Source organism: Lepus europaeus, chromosome 6 (genome assembly GCF_033115175.1).
Source record: "Lepus europaeus isolate LE1 chromosome 6, mLepTim1.pri, whole genome shotgun sequence".
In the NCBI taxonomy this organism is placed as follows: domain Eukaryota; kingdom Metazoa; phylum Chordata; class Mammalia; order Lagomorpha; family Leporidae; genus Lepus; species Lepus europaeus.
Genome location: NC_084832.1, coordinates 128,383,494 through 128,401,352, shown reverse-complemented (window position 1 = coordinate 128,401,352; position 17,859 = coordinate 128,383,494). Strand labels below are relative to the sequence as shown.

The window sequence follows — 17,859 nt, the reverse complement described above, 5'->3', positions numbered from 1 at the left end:
GCAATTTTACTGTGGAATAAATTTTTTAAAAGGTTGGACTGAGTCTATTCTGTTTTCCTCTGTATTCTACCACGATTTATATTCTGTGTGTAGATTCACTCCCAAGATGGCTGCAACAGCTGGGGCTGGGCCAGGCTGAAGCCAGGAGCCTGGAACTCCATCTGAGTCTCCCACGGGGATGCACGGGCCCAAGCACTAGGGCCACTTCTGCTGCTTTCCCAGGCATATTAGCAGGGAGCTGGATTGGAAGTAGAGCAGCCTGGACTCAAATTGGGGCTCATCTGTGATGCTGGCGTTGCATATGGTGGCTTTACCCACTATGCCACAGTGCCAGCACCAAGCAACACTTCTAAACAGACTGTCCCTTCTAAGCATCCGTATTGCACTACTACTATTTTCTGTAATAAATATAAAGTTCTAGATCCATTTTATTTTATTCAAACTAGAGGAGTTTTCATATTAGTGTCAAATGCCTTAGGGAAAGAGCTGGTGGAGGACGCTTAAGTCTGCATTTTAGCAGGAAAGTTCTATGATTTTACTTTTTTGTTTTGTTTTTTGTAATTTTTACTTATTTTTTTGAGAGACAGAGAGCTCTCCTCTGCTGGTTCATTCCCAAAATGCCCCCAAATGCCACAAGCCCTTCCAGGAACAAGGAATTCACTCTGAGTCTCCTACATGGGTCCCAACACATGGCCTCCCATAGTACACATCGGCAGGGAGCTGAGATTGGGGGAGGAGCCGGACCTCAACCTGCACTCCCAGGTTGGAGACAGGTGTCCTAAGTAGTGTCCTAACCACTAGGACAAACAGCCCCCGGTAGAAGTTTATCTATTTATTGAGTGTATTCATTTGAGAGACTGAGAGATCTTCCATCTGCTGGTTAACTCTCCAACAGCTGGGGTTGGGCTAGGCCAGGCCAGAGCCAGGAGCTGTCAGGGTTTCCCACCTGTGTGGCGAGAACCCACTCTACGTTCCTGGGTGTGGATCAGCAGGAAACTGGATGGGAAGTTGAGGCGGGACTCAATCCCAGGAACTCCCATGTGGGATGCAGGTGTCCCTAGGGACAGCTTCACCCACTGCACCACAGCCTTGGCAGACATCAAACCCTGGGGCTACTGCTCATGGTACAGGCGCGCGCGTGCACACGCCCACACACCCACCCCACCCACCCCTGCCATGTTACTTCTGCAGGGTGGCTTGCCTTCTATTGGGACTTGTGGGTGAGTTCCAAGACTGCTGCTGCTTCCTACAGCCACTTTGGCCAGGATGATAACAAGAGTAAAAGGAACAAACACCACCACCTTGTTCCTGGCCCTAGGCTCAGTGCCTCGGTCCCATGCAGTGTTGTCTTTCATTCCCACAATGCTCTGTGGCAGTACTGTGGTTGGTTCCATTTTATAGAAGTACGCGAGGTGTTTTCAGCCGAAGTGACCTCCTTGAATGGATGCCACAGGGCGTGGCTGGTGGAGATGTCGGTCCATGTCCGTTTGTCATTACCGACTCCATCTTGCTATCCCCACACGGTGCTGTGGGCTAAGAGTGGGGGAGTGACGAGGTGAATAGACGGTGTGGCTGAAATGGTACAGACTGGTTACTTCCTACCCACCTGGCTATACAGATTCACAATCCTTGGAGAAGTCGGCTCCTAACCAGGAGTCTCTGCCTGTGTGATGAGCTGGGTTGTAGCACGGGACCCATTGCGAAGCAGAGAGTGGCAGCTTCTTTCAGAAGGAGAGGGTGTCCAGATAACCAGCTGCTCCTCCCAGGGGCCATCCACGGAGAGCAGAGGCCAGCTTGGGGCCCGTGGCCCCCCACCCCGCTTCCCTTGTCTCTGCTGCTCTCCCGCTTTCTTAACCTGCTGCCCTGCAGAGATGGCACCATATTCTTCACAGGTGGATCAGTGTTGATAGCCGTTCATCAGGGACACGCGGCAAAGGCCACCTGTCTTCCTGGGGACTACCACATCTGCCAGCAGGGGTGCAGTGAGCATGGCTGGGAGCTGGGCTGGGTGGGGGTGTATGTGACTGGTTCCAACGTCTGCCAACAGGGGTGCAGTGAGCATGGCTGGGAGCTGGGCTGGGTGGGGGTGTATGTGACTGGTTCCAACGTCTGCCAACAGGGGTGCAGTGAGCATGGCTGGGAGCTGGGCTGGGTGGTGTGTATGTGACTGGTTCCAACGTCTGCCAGCAGGAGTGCAGTGAGCATGGCTGGGAGCTGGGCTGGGTTGGGGGGGTTGTGGTGTGTGTATGTGACCGGTTCCGAGGCCGTGTGCCCGCCTTCCTGTCTGCCGGGAAGCAGGCGCGCCGTGGACGTCGCTTCTGCCTCTGCATTCTCAGGATGGCCTGGGCGCTCGGACGTGTGATCACAACGTGCTGCAATTATAGTTATTTCACCGCCTGTAAATGTAGAGTTCAAGGTTGCAGAGTGCATATTAGCAAGTGCGGTGATGACAGATAGCAGGTAGAGGCCGCCAGTCACGGCAGCGTCTTTCAGTTCGTGATGCGATTGGTGTTCATTATTTAAAAAAAAACAAAATACAATTGCGTGTGTCTAGCAGGCTTCCTCAAGAAGGGGTTTTTGTGCTGACGGCCGCACATTTTTCCTCAAATTATTGCAGAGCTCAGCTTTATCATTAGGCAGATGGTCTCTATTAATTCCCAGGGAAAATAAATGATTGCAATTAGCCACGGAATCAGAACCTGCGGATTGTTAGAGTCAGTCTCCGTACACCAGGCAGCAAGCGTGAGTCACCCATTCTGTCCAGCCAGCCTGGCCGGAAGAGGGAAGCTTGTAACAACTCCCTCCTGTGTCCCCCTTGATGGATGGGCTCTGAGAGTAATTGCAAGTTTCTCAGAGCTGAGACAAAGCTAAGTCGCTGGCCCTGAGTTCTGTTTGTTCATTGTCTTGGAAGTGGGACTGGAAGTGTTCTAGATACATCTGAGCGCCAGCTGAGACAGAGCTCAGAAACCATGGATTCAGGCAGGGCCGTGGGGGCCATCAGCAAAGCACAGCCAAGGCTGAGCGTCCGGCTGGCGGACGTCAAAGATGAGATCCCCGGTAGAGGATTCCCTTTGCACCTGCACCTGCTTGCCACCATCGCTCCTGGTGGCGTCTGCCTCAGAGCTCCGCGGGCGGGCGCCTCGGCTCTTGGCAGAGGCCGCCACTTCCTCCCTTCGAGCTCACTCCCAGATTGTTGTCTGGGTGGCTGCTGTGTGCCAGAGTGCAGAGCAGCAGGGGATGGGGCTGGGTCCCTGCTTCTGGGAGCTGATGGAGTGGCACGGAGTCAGTCACAGTCACAGGGTGTGAGGAGCTCAGGCTGGGCTGGGCAGCCCTCAGAGCAGACATGTGCGGAGCTGGGGCCAGAGGCTGTGAGCCTGGCTGGCGGGCAGCGTGGGGGCCGGGCAGGGAGGCCCCCAGCAGGCAGCGAGGCTCAGGCCCTGTCAGTAATTAGACGTTGCTGGCACGCAGACTTCAAGAGCAACGTGTTGGAAGCTCAGGTCTGACTGGAAGGCTGGGGCCACATAATGATGGCCTGGGAGTCCTTGCAGAGAGCTGAGAGTTTATCCTGCGGGCGATGCCCCGAGGGGAGAGCAGCCTGCGGAGACCAGTGAGCGCAGGTAGGGGGCCTGTTGTGGGGGGAGCATGTGTGTCCCTCAAACAGGGGTAGGCGGGATGGGGGGAGATGGCCTGTGTGGTGGTGATGGGGTCTCAGATCTAGAGGAGGTGAGGCCTGGAGTCGGCCCCAACAGACGTCTGCTCGCTGCCTAGGGCTCAGCCACCTGCGCCATGGGAACCCAGACAGTCACACACATGCTCCCCTCAGCTGCTTCAGCTTTCTGTGCCTAGACACAAACCCTGCTGTGGCCTGCAGGATGAGTGTTCTGGCCCCGGCCTCCATGCCACATGGCCTGGGAGGTGAGCAAGGCGAGACGGGCGTATCCTTATCTCCTGTGACCCCTCGTGCCACCATTCCGGCTCCCTGAGGGCACAGGTGCCCTGTGTCTTGGTAAATGGAATCATCTGGTTTTCTGAGACTTGGGGCTGCATCTCTCATCAGGTGAGAGGGGAGGCTGGGTTGCCCTGGACATCACTCCTGTCTGGAGCGGTGCCGTCGGTGCCGTCCGCTCGCTTGCCTGCCCTCCGGCCTGACCCTGAAGGTCCCTAAAGTGGAGACTTGACATCAGAGCTCTTTTTCCTCTGTCCTTGTGTCTCCATGTTAGTGAGAATGCGTGGTTGCTCGGAACCTGGAGCCAGGTCCCAACAAACAAAACTCAAGTCTCCCCTGTCAGAACTGCTAACAAGTATTCCAAGTCGCTCTCTCGAATTCCTCTTCTTTTCCTTTCTTGCAAAATAGTTGAAATGCAGTGAAAGGGAGGAGCCCAAAAGCAGACAAGAGCAGCAAAGCCAGAGAAATAGAGTTCTCAGAAAACCTGTGAAACCGCGTCTTCCAGCCAGGACGTCTTAATGGCCACAGAAGCCACTTGGGAGATGGTCATTGAGGTAAGCTTGAGAAATTCTCAGAACAAGCCTCAGGTTCTCAGATTCACCACTTGCGGAGGTTCCAATGCAGATGGTTATTGAAGATTATTTTTTTAATTTAAGAGGTAGAGTTATAGACAGAGAGAGACACACAGAGAAAGGTCTTCTGTCTGCTGGTTCACTTCCCAAATGGCCGCAGTGGCCAGAGCTGAGCCGATTCGAAGCCAGGAACCTGGAGCTTCATCCAGGTCTCCCACAGAGGTGCAGGGGCCCAGGCACTTGGGTCATTTTCTGTGGCTTTCCCAGGCTATCAGCAGGGATCTGGGCTGGAAGTAGAGCAGGCAGGACTAGAACCAGTGCCCACATGGGATGCCCGCTCCTCATGTGGTGGCTTAGCCCACTACACCACCATACTGGCCCCTGAGGACAATTCTTTAATCCTTTGTCAGGCTGGATCGCGGGGAGTGAGCCCTGAGCCAAGTGAGGGGTCACTCCCATTGCCTCGACCTGTTTTCCTTTTACTGTGTATTTCGGTCATCTGCCCCATGTGTGTCCCCAAAACTTACCTTGGCTGTGATCGATAAGCGTGCATTTCAGATGTACATATGCTGCCGTTTAATTACTTCCGCCCTCGAGCAGCGTGTTTTGAGACGGGGTATCGCGGTGGGAGTCTTCTCAGAACAGTCATAATTTATGCCACTCTGTTTTTCTTTGCCTGGCGTCAGGCTGTGGGGTTGTGCAGGCGCAGGGCTGGGTTCGGAGCCCGCTCATCGGCAGCGGGCCTCGCCCCTGCATTTGCCGTCGTGTTTGCACATCGGTGTTCATGAGAGATTGTTCTTATATCTCAGTTCTTTTCTCTATGCTGATAGAAAAACCACTTGGAAAAATACCTTTTTAAAAACTATTTTGTGGACTCGTCCTGCGAGGCCCACACTGTTGGGGAGTCTTCAACGGCATTCTTCAACAAGAAGCACTGGAGACAACTTTGGTGAAAATGTCCATTTATTAACAGTCGGGCACAAGCTTATAGGGCACGCAAAGGGGAGTAGCTGGTTCAGGGTAGCAACACTAGTTCTATGGAGAAAGCTGATACTGATGCCACCTTGCTTCTCCAGTCAGCTTGAAGGTCACGTAGCCCATGTAGCCTTCCATGTGGTCTTAGGGGTCTGGGCCATACTCGAGAGCTGTTTACATAGTTGACAATTACAAGGCCCCTCAAGGGGAAGTGGGGGTGGAGGAAATGTGCTGGGGTCCGGGCCACCTGCCACAGCAGTCAGGTCATATGTCGGGGTCTCCGTGTGCTGAGCCTTCTACCAGGGTGTTTTCCAGAGGGCATAGTGTGCCATGCTTTCTTAACCTGCTGCATGGGCTAGGCAGGCAGTCTCCCATCCAGGCACAGGGTCACCCGCACTATTTATTTGAAAGAGAGAGGGAGAGGGATAGCTAGGGAGAGAAAGCTTTGATCTGCTGGTTCATCCCCAAATGGTTACAACGGCCAGGGCTGGGCAGGCCAAAACAGGAACTTTATCCGGGTCTCCTACGTGGGTGCCGGGGCATGAGCACTTAGTCCATCTTCCATTGCTTTCTCAGTTTTTAACTGAGTCTTTCAGATTCGTTTCAAGATAATCTTTGTTTAAAAAATATTTTGATGTGTTGGGATTCAGTGTTAGGCAATAACGTATTAAGATAAGATATAGATAACCAAGGCAATGCCTGTGGCTTGGGGACTGGTCTTCCTCCTGTGTGCTGAAATTGCTGTCTGGCTTTGTACATTTGGATCTGTGTGGCATTCCACAAGTGTCTGTTTTCATTATTTGAGAGGTGGAGAGGGAGCTCCTATCTGCTGGTTCATTCTCTAAATGTACACAACAGCCAGGACTGGGTTGGGGAGGGATGGGCAGGGGTGACGCAGGGAGGCAGGAATTCTGTGTAGACCTGCTGCCTGGGTGACAGGGACCCAAGCACGCGAGTCATCCCCTGCTGCCCCCAGGACGTCCATTAGCAGGCTTCTGGAATCAGGAGCAGAACTGGGACTCAAGCCCGGGAGATCTGACACTGGCTGCAGAGGTTGTAACTGCTGAGCCGAGCGCCCACCCCTGACGCGTGTGTGTCCTGTAAGGGATAACAGGTGCAGGTCGCGTTCAGAATCCAGCGTGGTCCCCCCAGGAGCTCTGCTCCACCTCTCCCAGGCAAGAAAAAGGAAACGGAACTGTTCCAGTGGTGGCACGGCAGGACGTCCGAGGAAGGACTCAGATTTTAAAACAAGCACACACGTCCCCCGACTCATGATGGCATCATGGCCCCGATAAGCCTGTCCAGAGTGGAAAATGTCATCAGTGAAAAGCACACTAAACACGCCCAGCCTACACACACGTCCTGTTTGTGTGATCTGGGTAGATGCCTGCTCCAGAGAAGGGTGAGCCTGCGGGAGGGAGTGGCCCCTCTGCTGCGCTCCCAGCTGACTCTGCTGTGCACACCTGGCCAGCCCCTGAGCTTGTGTGCGGTCCACTGCCGCTGGGCTTGATGGGAGAACACTTCCTGCCCTACCTTGCTCAAGAATGGAGACGGCATCGATCTCTAGGCCACAGGCACCCTGAGTGAGGAAGGGCAGGGGAAACCCGTTTGGGACCTGAATCTCCCGGCGTGATACTTCGTGGACAGCTTTTTCTTTCTGTAGCATCCACAAAGCAGGAGGCCCTAAGGGGCTTGGTGGAGGTGTGGGAAGATTTTCCTAGTGCTGAGCTGTGACAGATATCTCATTTCTATCTGAAAAAGTAACTCAGGGTAGGCTTCTGGCTCAGGCTAAAGCTGCCAGTTGGGACACTGCATCTCTTTTCAGAAAATCTAGGTTCGAGGCGTGACATCGCCCCCAGTGCTGTCTTCCTGCTGATTTGCGCTGTGGCAGACGGCGGTGGTAGCTCCGGTTGTTGGGTTCCTGCCACCCACATGGCAGACCTGGATGGCGTTCGCAGCTCCTGGCTTCAAGGCAGGCATTTGAGGAGTGAACCAGCAGAGGGGGAGCTTTCTCTGTCTCTGTATTCCTCTCAAACACACACATGCATGTGTATACCTATGTGCACCATAATAAGCATGCACACACATACACACTAATGTGCATGTGTGTGTGTGTGTATGTGTGTCTGTTCAAATGTGTGCATTCGTACATGGCCACTCATGTGTTCAGGTTGATGCTCACATGTACACACAATGCATGCATTCGCGTGTACACATTCATGCACATGCATGCACGTGTGTTGCATGTGTACACACATTTGGACACACGTATGTACATGCATACCTGAGTGTGTACATTCAGTTAAAGGTCCTGTGTGCTGACTGCTTGTTTGCCATGTTTGGTGGAATGTGGTCAGCATTGCATGAAATGCTCCTGACAAGCCTACCTGTCTGTCCATTTCCCTGCTGGACAAACTGTTAGAGACACAGCTGATTTTCCTCCGGCCCACAGGGAGAGGAGGCGGAGCGGAGGATTGGCCACTTGGGCAGGAGCGCAGCCCTCTCACCACGGTGCTGCACCGTCTTTCAGTTGACACTCCTGTGGGGCGGGGTGGGGGGATGCTGTTGTCAAGCTTCGTCCCCACGGTGAAGACCGACTTGCCACAGTCGGAGCACGGACTTGACTGGGCTGTGGCAGAAATGGAACTGTCTGTTTAGCTCCTGAAACATTCCCATCTCCTAGAGTACCAGACAGTAGCCTACACAAAGCCGGAGGGGACACGCGGTGATCCCCGGTCCCTGGTCAGCCTGGCTTGCCGGAATGGCTCCCTGTTGTGCTGGTCACAGCTGATTTTCTTCTCACACCGCTGCACTGCCGTCTGGGAGGGAGACTGCCTGTCCTGTAGGATGTTGGCTTGTAATTAAAGGACCCTCTTCCATGGCCGTTTAAACTTCCTCTGAAGTCCACAATCAAAACCAGAACCCTAGCATACTTGACATTTCTTGCAGTCTTGTGCATTCATAAAACTTCTTTTCTTGTTGCTTTGTAAGGAATACATTTAAGAAAGCACAAAGGGCTCATTTAAAGAAAAATGCATAAATATGTGACTTTTTAAAATATAAAAATGACCTTTTAAACTTAGCTGCAAGTTCTTAATAACTGATTACAAACAGTAATTATGGAAAGTTCCAGAAAAATTGTAAATTGCGGATGGAAAGCTGTCGTAGGAACCTGAGAGGGGCCTACTCATCCCGAGGCAGCAGCCAGCAGTCCTGTTCAGAAGGCTGACTCTATTTTCAGGGCAGGATGCAAGGTTTCAGTAACGAAAGGACACAGATAAAGTTTCTGTTGGTATTCTTTTCGTAACTACTTAATCATCTTGTCTAACCTTAAGACAGAAATTTGATATTTATTTGTTTATTTGCTTTCACAAGAAACTTTGTAGCATTCCTTTAGCATACACACTATATGTGTGTGTGTATATATGTTTTTTTCTCAGCTATTATGTTCTAGTAAAATTTATAATTCATTTTATTTTTTTTTAAAAGATTTATTTATCTGCTTGAAAGGTGGAATTACAGAGAGGCAGAGACAGAGAGAGAAAGATCTTCCATCTGCTGGTTCACTCCCTAAATAGCCACAATGGCTGGAGCTGGGCCAATCCAAAGCCAGGAGCCAGGAGCTTCTTCCAGGTTTCCCACCTGAGTGTAGGGGCCCAAGACCTTGGGCCATCTGTTACTGCTTTCCCAGGCCAGAGCAGAGAGCTGGATCAGAAGTGGAGCAGCTGGGTCTTGAATCAGCACCCATATGGGATGCCGGCACTGCAGGCAGCGACTTTACCTGCTATGCCACAGTGCTGGCCCCTGCAATTCATTTTAAACTATTAAGTAGAATTACTTCTCATGTTTCTCTCCTTGAGGTTGAGACAATACATCTGTCAGGTTATCACTCTGGGGACATCTAAGTTAGTAAGTTGTAAGCTTAAAGACCTAGCAGCCAAAGAAAGAGGGGGGGCAGGTATCGTAGGGCGTATCTTTGCGCCCATTCAAGTTCCAGCTGCTGCACTTCCAACCCAGCTCAGTGCTAACACACCCGGGAAGCAGCAGAAGATGGCCCAGGTCTTTGGTGAGAGCAGGCAGGGTCGTGGGGTGTGGAGTCGGCCAGGTGGGCGTGGTGAGTGCCGGCTGTCGTAGGTGGTGGCTGCACAAGGCAGCAGGGCCGTCTGCTCCTCAGCGCGGGAGAGTCCAGACACCACCTCGCCTCCTGCTGTTCCTCCAAGGCCTGGCTCAGTGTGCAGGACACAGAACGCACTCAGTACGTCTTTGTTGAATGAATCCAAGGGCTGTTGAGTGACTGGTGCCAGAGTCCAGTTAACTTGGTTCTGCTGGGCAAGGCTTTGTTCGAGAATGTTCTCGGCTAGGCTCTGGTTAAAGCAATATAGAAAATTGATGAGTGAGGTGCGTCTGCTTAGCAGCATCAAATAGGCTCTTTTATGTTGAGAGGCTTTCATGGTAAATGTAAGAATCCGTCCGTCTGTGTGGAGGGTGCTGGGGACATCCTGCAGCCAGGGATGGGCTGTGTCCTGCTGAGAGCAGATGAGGGGAGCTTCCTTTGGGAAGCTCTGGCCCCGGTGTGTGTTCCTCCTCTGTGGTCCCAGAGGTGCAGGAATTCTCTGTGTGGTGTTGTGGGCAGGTGCATGGACACTGGGAACCAGACCCCTCCGTTTCTGTGGGTCCTTAGAGAGTCCCCTGTCCCCGCCGCCCTGGTGGCCTGCAGAATATAGGAGGAGGGGTCCCCCGGGGAGGATCGCGGCTGTGACCCTGGCGTCTGCAGGGTCTGCTGCTCACCTACGGGGCAGCTAACAGTGAGGCTGCTTCACAGAGTTGTGGAGTAACGAGAAACAGGAGATCCATTTATTTGGATGCAGGAAGTTTCTGGAGTACTTGCACAGTCATATGCATTTTCCATGAACTCACACCTACCACAAAGTCTGCTCTAAGAAATCAGCTCATTATTATGTATAAAGCTCTTTCTAAGAACAGTTTTTATTTATGTGAAATAGTGGAAAGAGACAGAAAGAAATCTGTCTCCTCATTTGCCTCCCAAATGCCCACAGCAGCTGGGGCTGGGCCAGGCTGAAGCCGGGAACCAGGAACTCCATCTGGGTCTCCACCAGGGTGGCAGGGGCCCAAGCACGTGAGGCTCCCCTGCTACTTCCCAAGGTGCTCCCGAGTGGGAAGCTGGCTTGGAAGCAGAGCCAGGTTTAGTGCCCAGGCACTGTGACACGGAATACAGGCGTCCCACGTAGGGTCTTAGCCCCTCAGGCCCATGGTGGGGGATGAGGAGAGTCATCAGGGGCCCTGTGGGTGAGGCGGACGCCCGGCACGCTACATACATTGGATGCAATGTCGTCTCACTTTTTCAAAGCGGATTTTGTCTGTCTGGCGTCTTTGCCGATTTTATGTATTTCCTCTGCCCCTCCCCTCTTTGTGAGGCCTAGGGGTCCTAGGAGGTGCTGGTCACTTTGCTGGTTTATGAAATAATCCCCCATGTACCTCGAGTGGCACTTTATAAATAGTGGCTATTTATGATTGTTGTCTAGACTTCACAAATGGTTATTTAACAGGCAGTGAAATAATTTACCCACAGTCCTTATGGTGCAATTACACACACCACAGTTAAGGGGCAAATGTGCAGGCTCGTGCTCAAAATACCAGTCTTGTTCACAGTGGAGAGCTGTTCTCTGTGGGCAGTGAAATTGGGCTCAGCTAGCCTGCAGTAGCGACACACTGGCCGTGTTTCCAAGGTGGCTTCTTAGAAAGAGTTGCGTGTCTAAGTCATCGTGAATCTCAGCAGTGCTGGTTGCAAAGTATTAAACTGCACGGTCTTTCCTTCACTTTAAAATAGTCCAGATGCATTGTGTAACACTGAGAAAAAGCAGCAAGGAGGAGGAAAGGCAGTCCCAGTATGACACTCCGGACATCTTGCTCGGTAACCTGCGTTTCTTCCTTACTCATGAATCTTTAAAACACATTAGAATTATCCTGCACATTGTTCATATAACGTGTTTTTAAATTTTAATGTTTTATGAATGGTTTTCTCAGCCCATTAAAACACATTAGAATTATGCTGTACATAGTTCATATAATCTGTTTTTAAATTTTAATGTTTTATAAGTGGTTTTCTCAGCCTAAACATTGTCCCCAGCTTTGTGTGTGTGTGTGTGGGGGGGTGTGTGTGTGGGGGGGGGGTTTTTAATTTATTTATTTGAGAGACAGAGAGGTCTTCCATCCACTGGTTCACGCCCCAAATCGCCAGTGGCTGGGGCTGAGCCAATCCAAAGCCAGGAACTAAAAGCTTCTTCCATGTCTCCCACATGGGTTCAGGGGCCCAAGCACTTGGGCCATCTTTTACTGATTTTCCAGGCCATTAACAGGGAGCGGGATCAGAAGTGGAGCAGCCAGGACTCGAACTGGCATCCATTAAGGGATGCCAGTGCCACAGGCAGAGACTTAACCTGTTAAGCCATAGCGCCAGCCCCAGCTGTGTTGTTGAATGCTGCCACGAGCAACGTGGACTCTGGAGCTGAAATTGTGGTGCTTCTGAAGTCCGAGTACAAAACCAGATTCCAGAGATGGACAAAAAAGCAAAATGTCTCCTTATTTCCATATTGATCATGTGTTGAACTATTTCAGATGTGTTGGGTTAAATGAATTGTGAGTTCATGGAAAATGTGTTTTATGAAAGAACTGCATGGATTTCAATTTTTCTGCATCCAAATAAACATCTTTTTATTATCTTTAGAGAGAGAAAAGAGAGTGAGAGCATCCTCCTGTCCTCTCAGCTCTTCCCCAGATGTCCTCGGTGGCCTGGACCAGGCCAGAGGCTGAAGCTGGGAGCTGGGGGCTTAGTCTGGGTCTTCCACGTGGGTGGCAGGTACCCAGTGGGCATCATCTGCTGTTTCCTAGGTTGTACGTTAGCAGGGAGCTAGAGTGAGGAAGGAGCCAGAGCCGTGAGTGGAACCCAAGGTATTGCAGAGTGGGTCGCCGCATCTTAACCTATGTCTTAAGGCCAGGCTAATCATTTGCCCCTCAGCTCATCTTCTGTTTTCCACGAACTTTTTCTAGTACCCTTATATAGTAATAAAACTAATTTTACTTGCCCCTGCTTTTTGCAATGATGGGTTACGCATGTCGTTCACGTTGTGTTTCTGTGGGACAGCACGGGTCTGTGGCGTCATTTTAGAGCTGCATGTTTTTCTGTTGTATGAATAAAATTCTTACCCAACTCTTAAACCCATCTTTTGAATCTTGAAGGTAATTCTTATTTTTCAGCATTAAAGATGACTGAGCACCTGTGCTGATTCTCTGATTGTCTCTTTAGGATTTACGGCTGGGTGCAGAATTGCTAGGAGAGTGGAAATTTTTAAATAACCAACAATGTTTTAAATAAGTGAAGGAAAAAAAACGCTTTTGCCTTTTGTTACTCGGTTATCTTCTCCTTCCAGAGCAAGGTGACGTCATCACCACCCAAGAGTGACAAGCAAAGCCTTTGGGTGCTTGGCAGTAGAGCGTTCACAAGTGGCTAAGTTGGTGTGTTTCTTCCCGTATTAGTTACATAAAACCCACCGAATTGCTTCATCTGAGTGTCAGATCTGCCTGCCTTGTTTGCTTGGGATTTGTGCGTTTCTCCCTCTGCGCTGACGTCCCAGGGAGTCTGGGGGAAGTGTCTGAGGCCTCCGGGGGTTGCTGAACCCTCCTGTCCCCCTAGAGAGCACGATGGACAAGGCCGGTTCCAGAAAGCAAGCGACACTCGTCTCGGCGGTGCGGCGTGGTCGAGGGCTTTGACGATGATTCAGGGAGAGTGGTTTCTGCGTTTCCGAGGTAGAAGATGAAGTCTGTGGTTTTCCCCCAGTTGCTTGTGAGAGCAAATGAGCGTAAATTATGGTGTCTACCACTGGAGGAAGACAGGGCAGATCCACAGCTCAGTCCAGGCTGGCAAGTCCCTCCTTGTTCCTGGTTTCCAGGGGGAAGAATTGGAAGGATCAGCCCGGCCCACAGTGAGCTGTGGGTGGAGGTGGAGCAGGGTTGAGCACCACAGCAGAGGGTCTCCACTCCTGAGCACCCATGGGGAGACTCTGCCCTCTGTGTGTTACGTAGTGATCATCCAGAATAAAGATGCTTAGGCAGCTCTTTTGTTTCTAATTGCTGTACACTTTCCCTGTTTTTGCCATCTGCTTACAGGAGAGGTTTCCACATTTCTTAGCTTTTATTTTTTCCCTCCCTCCCTCCCTCCCTCCCTCCCTCCCTCCCTCCCTTCCTTCCTTCCTTCCTTCCTTCCTCTGATTTGCAAGGCAGAGCAACAGAGAGGTCTTCCATCTGCTGGTTCACTCCCCGGACACCGCCAGCATCCGGGATTGGGCCAGGCTGAAGCCCGGAGCCGGGAACTCCGTCGAGGTCTCCCACATGGGTAGCAGAGGCCAAGCAGCTGTGTTGTTTGCTGCTTCCTTCCAGGGTGCATTAGCAGGGACCTGGATGGGAAGTGAAGTAGCTGGGGCCCCACCTTGCTCCAGGATTCCAGGATGGGATCCTTAGCTGCAGTTACACCTGCTGCACCACAGCACCTGCCCTTGTTCATTTTAAAAATGTGCCTTCCGCCAACACCGTCCTAGACACTGCGGCGTCCAGCACAGAGGACGTGTGTGGAAGCGTGGGGCGCCAGCCTCGTGGGAAGTTTCTCCGGAGCGGGTCAGATGCAGGAACAACAGACGAGGAACCAGTGACTCCCGTGAGAGTCGCGCTTTGTCCGTTAGCAGCGTTTCGAACAGGATGACCGGTGTTTTACTTAACTGCTCTTTCATTTCGCAGGAACAGGCCACAGAGAACGAGCACTTCATCCGTGCTCTTGGCCTCCTCGCTCGTCTTCAGCTCCGAGGACGCTGAGGAGCACTGTCCCTTTGAAAGGCTGTTCCTTCAGACTGTGCTTGCTGGTGTATGTCATTAGTGGCTTGGCGAGGTCCCTTAGTCAGCCTTATCCACCTGTAGCACTGTCATCCAGAGGTGACAGCCATCGCACGGGAACACGTGTGAGTGCAGGGACCGCAGCAAACTCTTCCCGCACAAAGTGTGATGCCAAATGAGCTTCCCAGTGGGCTATCTAGCTTTGAAGAACAGGGTGATTTTTCCCCCGTGAAAAAGACAAACGGCTGAGACCCCACCCTTTGTTGTGGTGTCCACGAGTGTCTCCACGCGTGGTGCTGGGGAGGACACGGCCCACGTCTGATGCATCCACGCCTTAGAGAAGGCAGAAAACAGAAGGGTGAGGCAGGGAGGGGGTTTTTCCCTTAGGGGGCAGGAGTCGTCCTCGGGTACCCCCGGGCCATTTTCTAGCTATTATGATGCCCTTTTTGAAAATCAAGAAAAGGTTTATTTGTTTGAAAGTCATATTTATAAAAAGACAGAGAAAGAGATCTTCCATGCTCTGATTCACTCCCTAGATGGTCACAATGGCAAGTGCTGGGCCAGGCCCAAGCCAGGAGCTGGGAGCTCCATCCGGGTCTACCATGCGAGTGGCAGGGGCCCAAACCCTTGGGCCATCTTCTGTTGCTTTTCTCAGGCCATTAGCAGGGAGCTGGATCAGCGGTGGAGCAGCCAGGACACCAACTGGCATCCATATGGGATGCCGGCATCACAGGTGGTGGGTTTACTTGCTGTGCCACAAAGCCTGCCCCTATAATGTCCTTTTAAAGAATAAATAAGGTATGGTTAAGCTGCCGTCTGCATCCTATGTGGGCACTGGTTCAAGTCTCTGCTGCTCCACTTCCAATCCAGCTCCCTGCTAATGCACCTAAGAAGGCAGCAGAAGGTGGCTCAGGTACTTGGGCCCCTGCCACACACGTGGGAGACCCAGATGGAGTTCCAGACTCCTGGCTTCAGCCATGGTCTTTGCTGTCCTCTGGGGAGTGAACCAGCAGATGGAAGATCTCTCTCTGACTCTCCCTGTCTGTCTCTAACTGTGTCTTTCAAACAAATAATATATTTTAATTAACGAAGAATGGACTAGCGCAGCTCATTCACGCATCACTGTGTGCCTTCCGTGTACACTTGAGGTACATATTGATCAATCCTTGACTTCATTCACATATTCTGTGGATATATTTTTTAAATGTGTATTTATTTAAAAGGCGGAGAGATGGAAACAGAGCTCGTCTATCTGCTGTCCCTCTCCCCAGATTCCCGCAACAGCTGGGGACAGGCCAGGCGGAAGCAGGGAGTCAGGAACTCCATCCGGGTCTCCCATTTGATTGGCAGGAGCCCGGCTAGTTGAGCCCTCCCCTTCCTGTGCCTCCTGGGGTGCACATCTGCAGGCAGCTGGATGCTACAGTGAGCAGCCTGGACTTGCACCAGGCACTCCAGAATGCGCCTAGACCATCCAAGCAGGAGCTTACATTGCTAACTGCTGCACGAAACGCCACCCCTCAGGGCATATTTTTTGAGCATTGACAAGGAGATTATCAAATGGAGTGTTACTAGCTGGTGGTATATTCCAAACATAGAACACGAAAATTTCTGAAGATTCACATTCTTAATAGAAACAACATCCATCCTTTCTATAACTTATTAAACTTAGCTGTTTCATATGCTGAGTGTTTTTTAAGAACAATACTGCTTTATTCTGAAATGGCCTTCAAAGGCACATGTAAAACCAGGCTACAACTGTCACGTTTTCTTTTTGAATGGAGACTTCTTGCAAATGTGCAGTTTTTGCAAAACTAAGAGTCCTCCTTAAACAGAATTTCCTTTTTTTTTTAGCCACAGGAAGACTTCCAAATACAACTTTCCCATGTGAATTTAGGAATGCTGGCTCTTCATTTTATTTGATAGCTCTACGGAAAAAAGATTAGATATGAAGAGTGTATGTCAGACCCAGTCAGGAGCACGTGATAGATGGATCCCTCATCAGATACAGGTGTCAGGTCGCTCGGCTGTGAGCAGGAGACAGCTCTGTGCCCTGGGTCACCTTCCTGTCCTCTGCTGGGTGTGCCCACTGGCAGTGACCTTCAGCATCTGTTAACCACTTGCTGGCAAGCAGGCTGCTTCCCATGCATCCTCGCTGTGCTGTCCACAGCCTGGGGGTGTCGGTGCTGGGTGCCTGTGCCTTAGGGAGCAGCAGGAGGACGGTCACTGGCAGTGGCTCCAGAGCCACTTCCCGCCCACTGGGCTGCACTGTCTGCTGTCCTCCGAGGAAGCATCTGTTCTTTTTTTTTAAAGATTTATGTATTTACTTGAAAGTCATAGTTACACACAGAGAGAAAGAGAGGCAGAGAGAGAGAGAGAGAGAGAGAGAGAGAGAGAGAGAGAGAGGTCTTCCATCCACTGGTTTACTCCCCAAATGACTGCAACAGCCAAGGCTGAGCTAGTCCGAAGCCAGGAGCCAGGAGCTTCTTCCAGGTCTCCCACACAGGTGCAGGGGCCCGAGGACTTGGGCCATCTTCTACTGCTTTCCCAGGCCACAGCAGAGAGCTGGCTCAGAAGTGGAGCAGCCAGGATTCGAACTGGCGCCCATATGGGATGCTGGCACTGCAGGCAGTGGCCTTACCCACTCGAGACAGCACTGGCCCTAGAAAACATCTATTCTAAAGATGGCCATAATTGATTAAGAAGCATTTTAAGATAACTGTGAAAAGTGAAACTGAATATTATCAACACTTTTTAGTCTGTAGTTTAATTTTTGTCCTTTTATTACCTCAGGATAAATTTTTTTTTTTTTAAATATTTATTTGAAAGGCAGAGTTACACAGAGAGAAAGAGCGTCCATCCCTGGTTCACTCCCCAGATGGTCACAACGGCTGGAGCTGGGCCAGTCTAAGGCCAGGAGCTTCTTCCAGGCCTCTCATGGGTGCAGGGGCCCAGGCCCTTAGGCCATTGTCTGCTGCTTTCCCAGGTGTGTTAGCAGGGAGCTGAATTGAAAGTGAAGCGGCTGGGACTAGAACCGGCGCCGTATGGGATGCCTTACCATCTGCACCACAGTGCCCGTCCCAGAACAACTTTTTAAAAGCTGGTTTTTATTTATTTGAGAGGCAGAGAGACACAGAGAAAGAGAAACAGAGTCAGAGAGAAATCACCCTCCAGTGTTTCCTTCCCCAAATGCCTGCAGCAGTCAGGGCTGGGCCAGGCGGAAACCAGGAGCCAGAATTCCACCAGGATCTCCCGTGTGGGTGGCAAGGACTGAACCACGTGAGCCAACACCTGCTGCCCCCCAGGATGCACATAGCAGGTGCTGGAATGGACAGTGGAGTCGGGATTCGAACCCAGGCACTCTGACACAGGGTGCAGGTGCCCCAAGCGGCTTCTTAACCACTGGACTCTTGACGCCTGCCCTGTTTCAGGAGAACTTTAGATCGATTGGATTGGTAAAAATAATAA

General features: G+C 51.4%; 1 protein-coding gene across 1 annotated transcript in view; it reads left to right on the top strand.

The window, feature by feature from the left end:
- The first annotated feature begins 4,458 nt into the window (after positions 1-4,458).
- Positions 4,459-17,859, top strand: part of PRICKLE1 (prickle planar cell polarity protein 1) — a 52,344-nt gene continuing 38,943 nt past the window's right edge. The window contains exon 1 of the mRNA XM_062195092.1: positions 4,459-4,500. Within this exon, the coding sequence (XP_062051076.1) occupies positions 4,465-4,500 (36 nt within the window). The 5' untranslated portion in view covers positions 4,459-4,464. The remainder of the gene's footprint in view (positions 4,501-17,859) is intronic.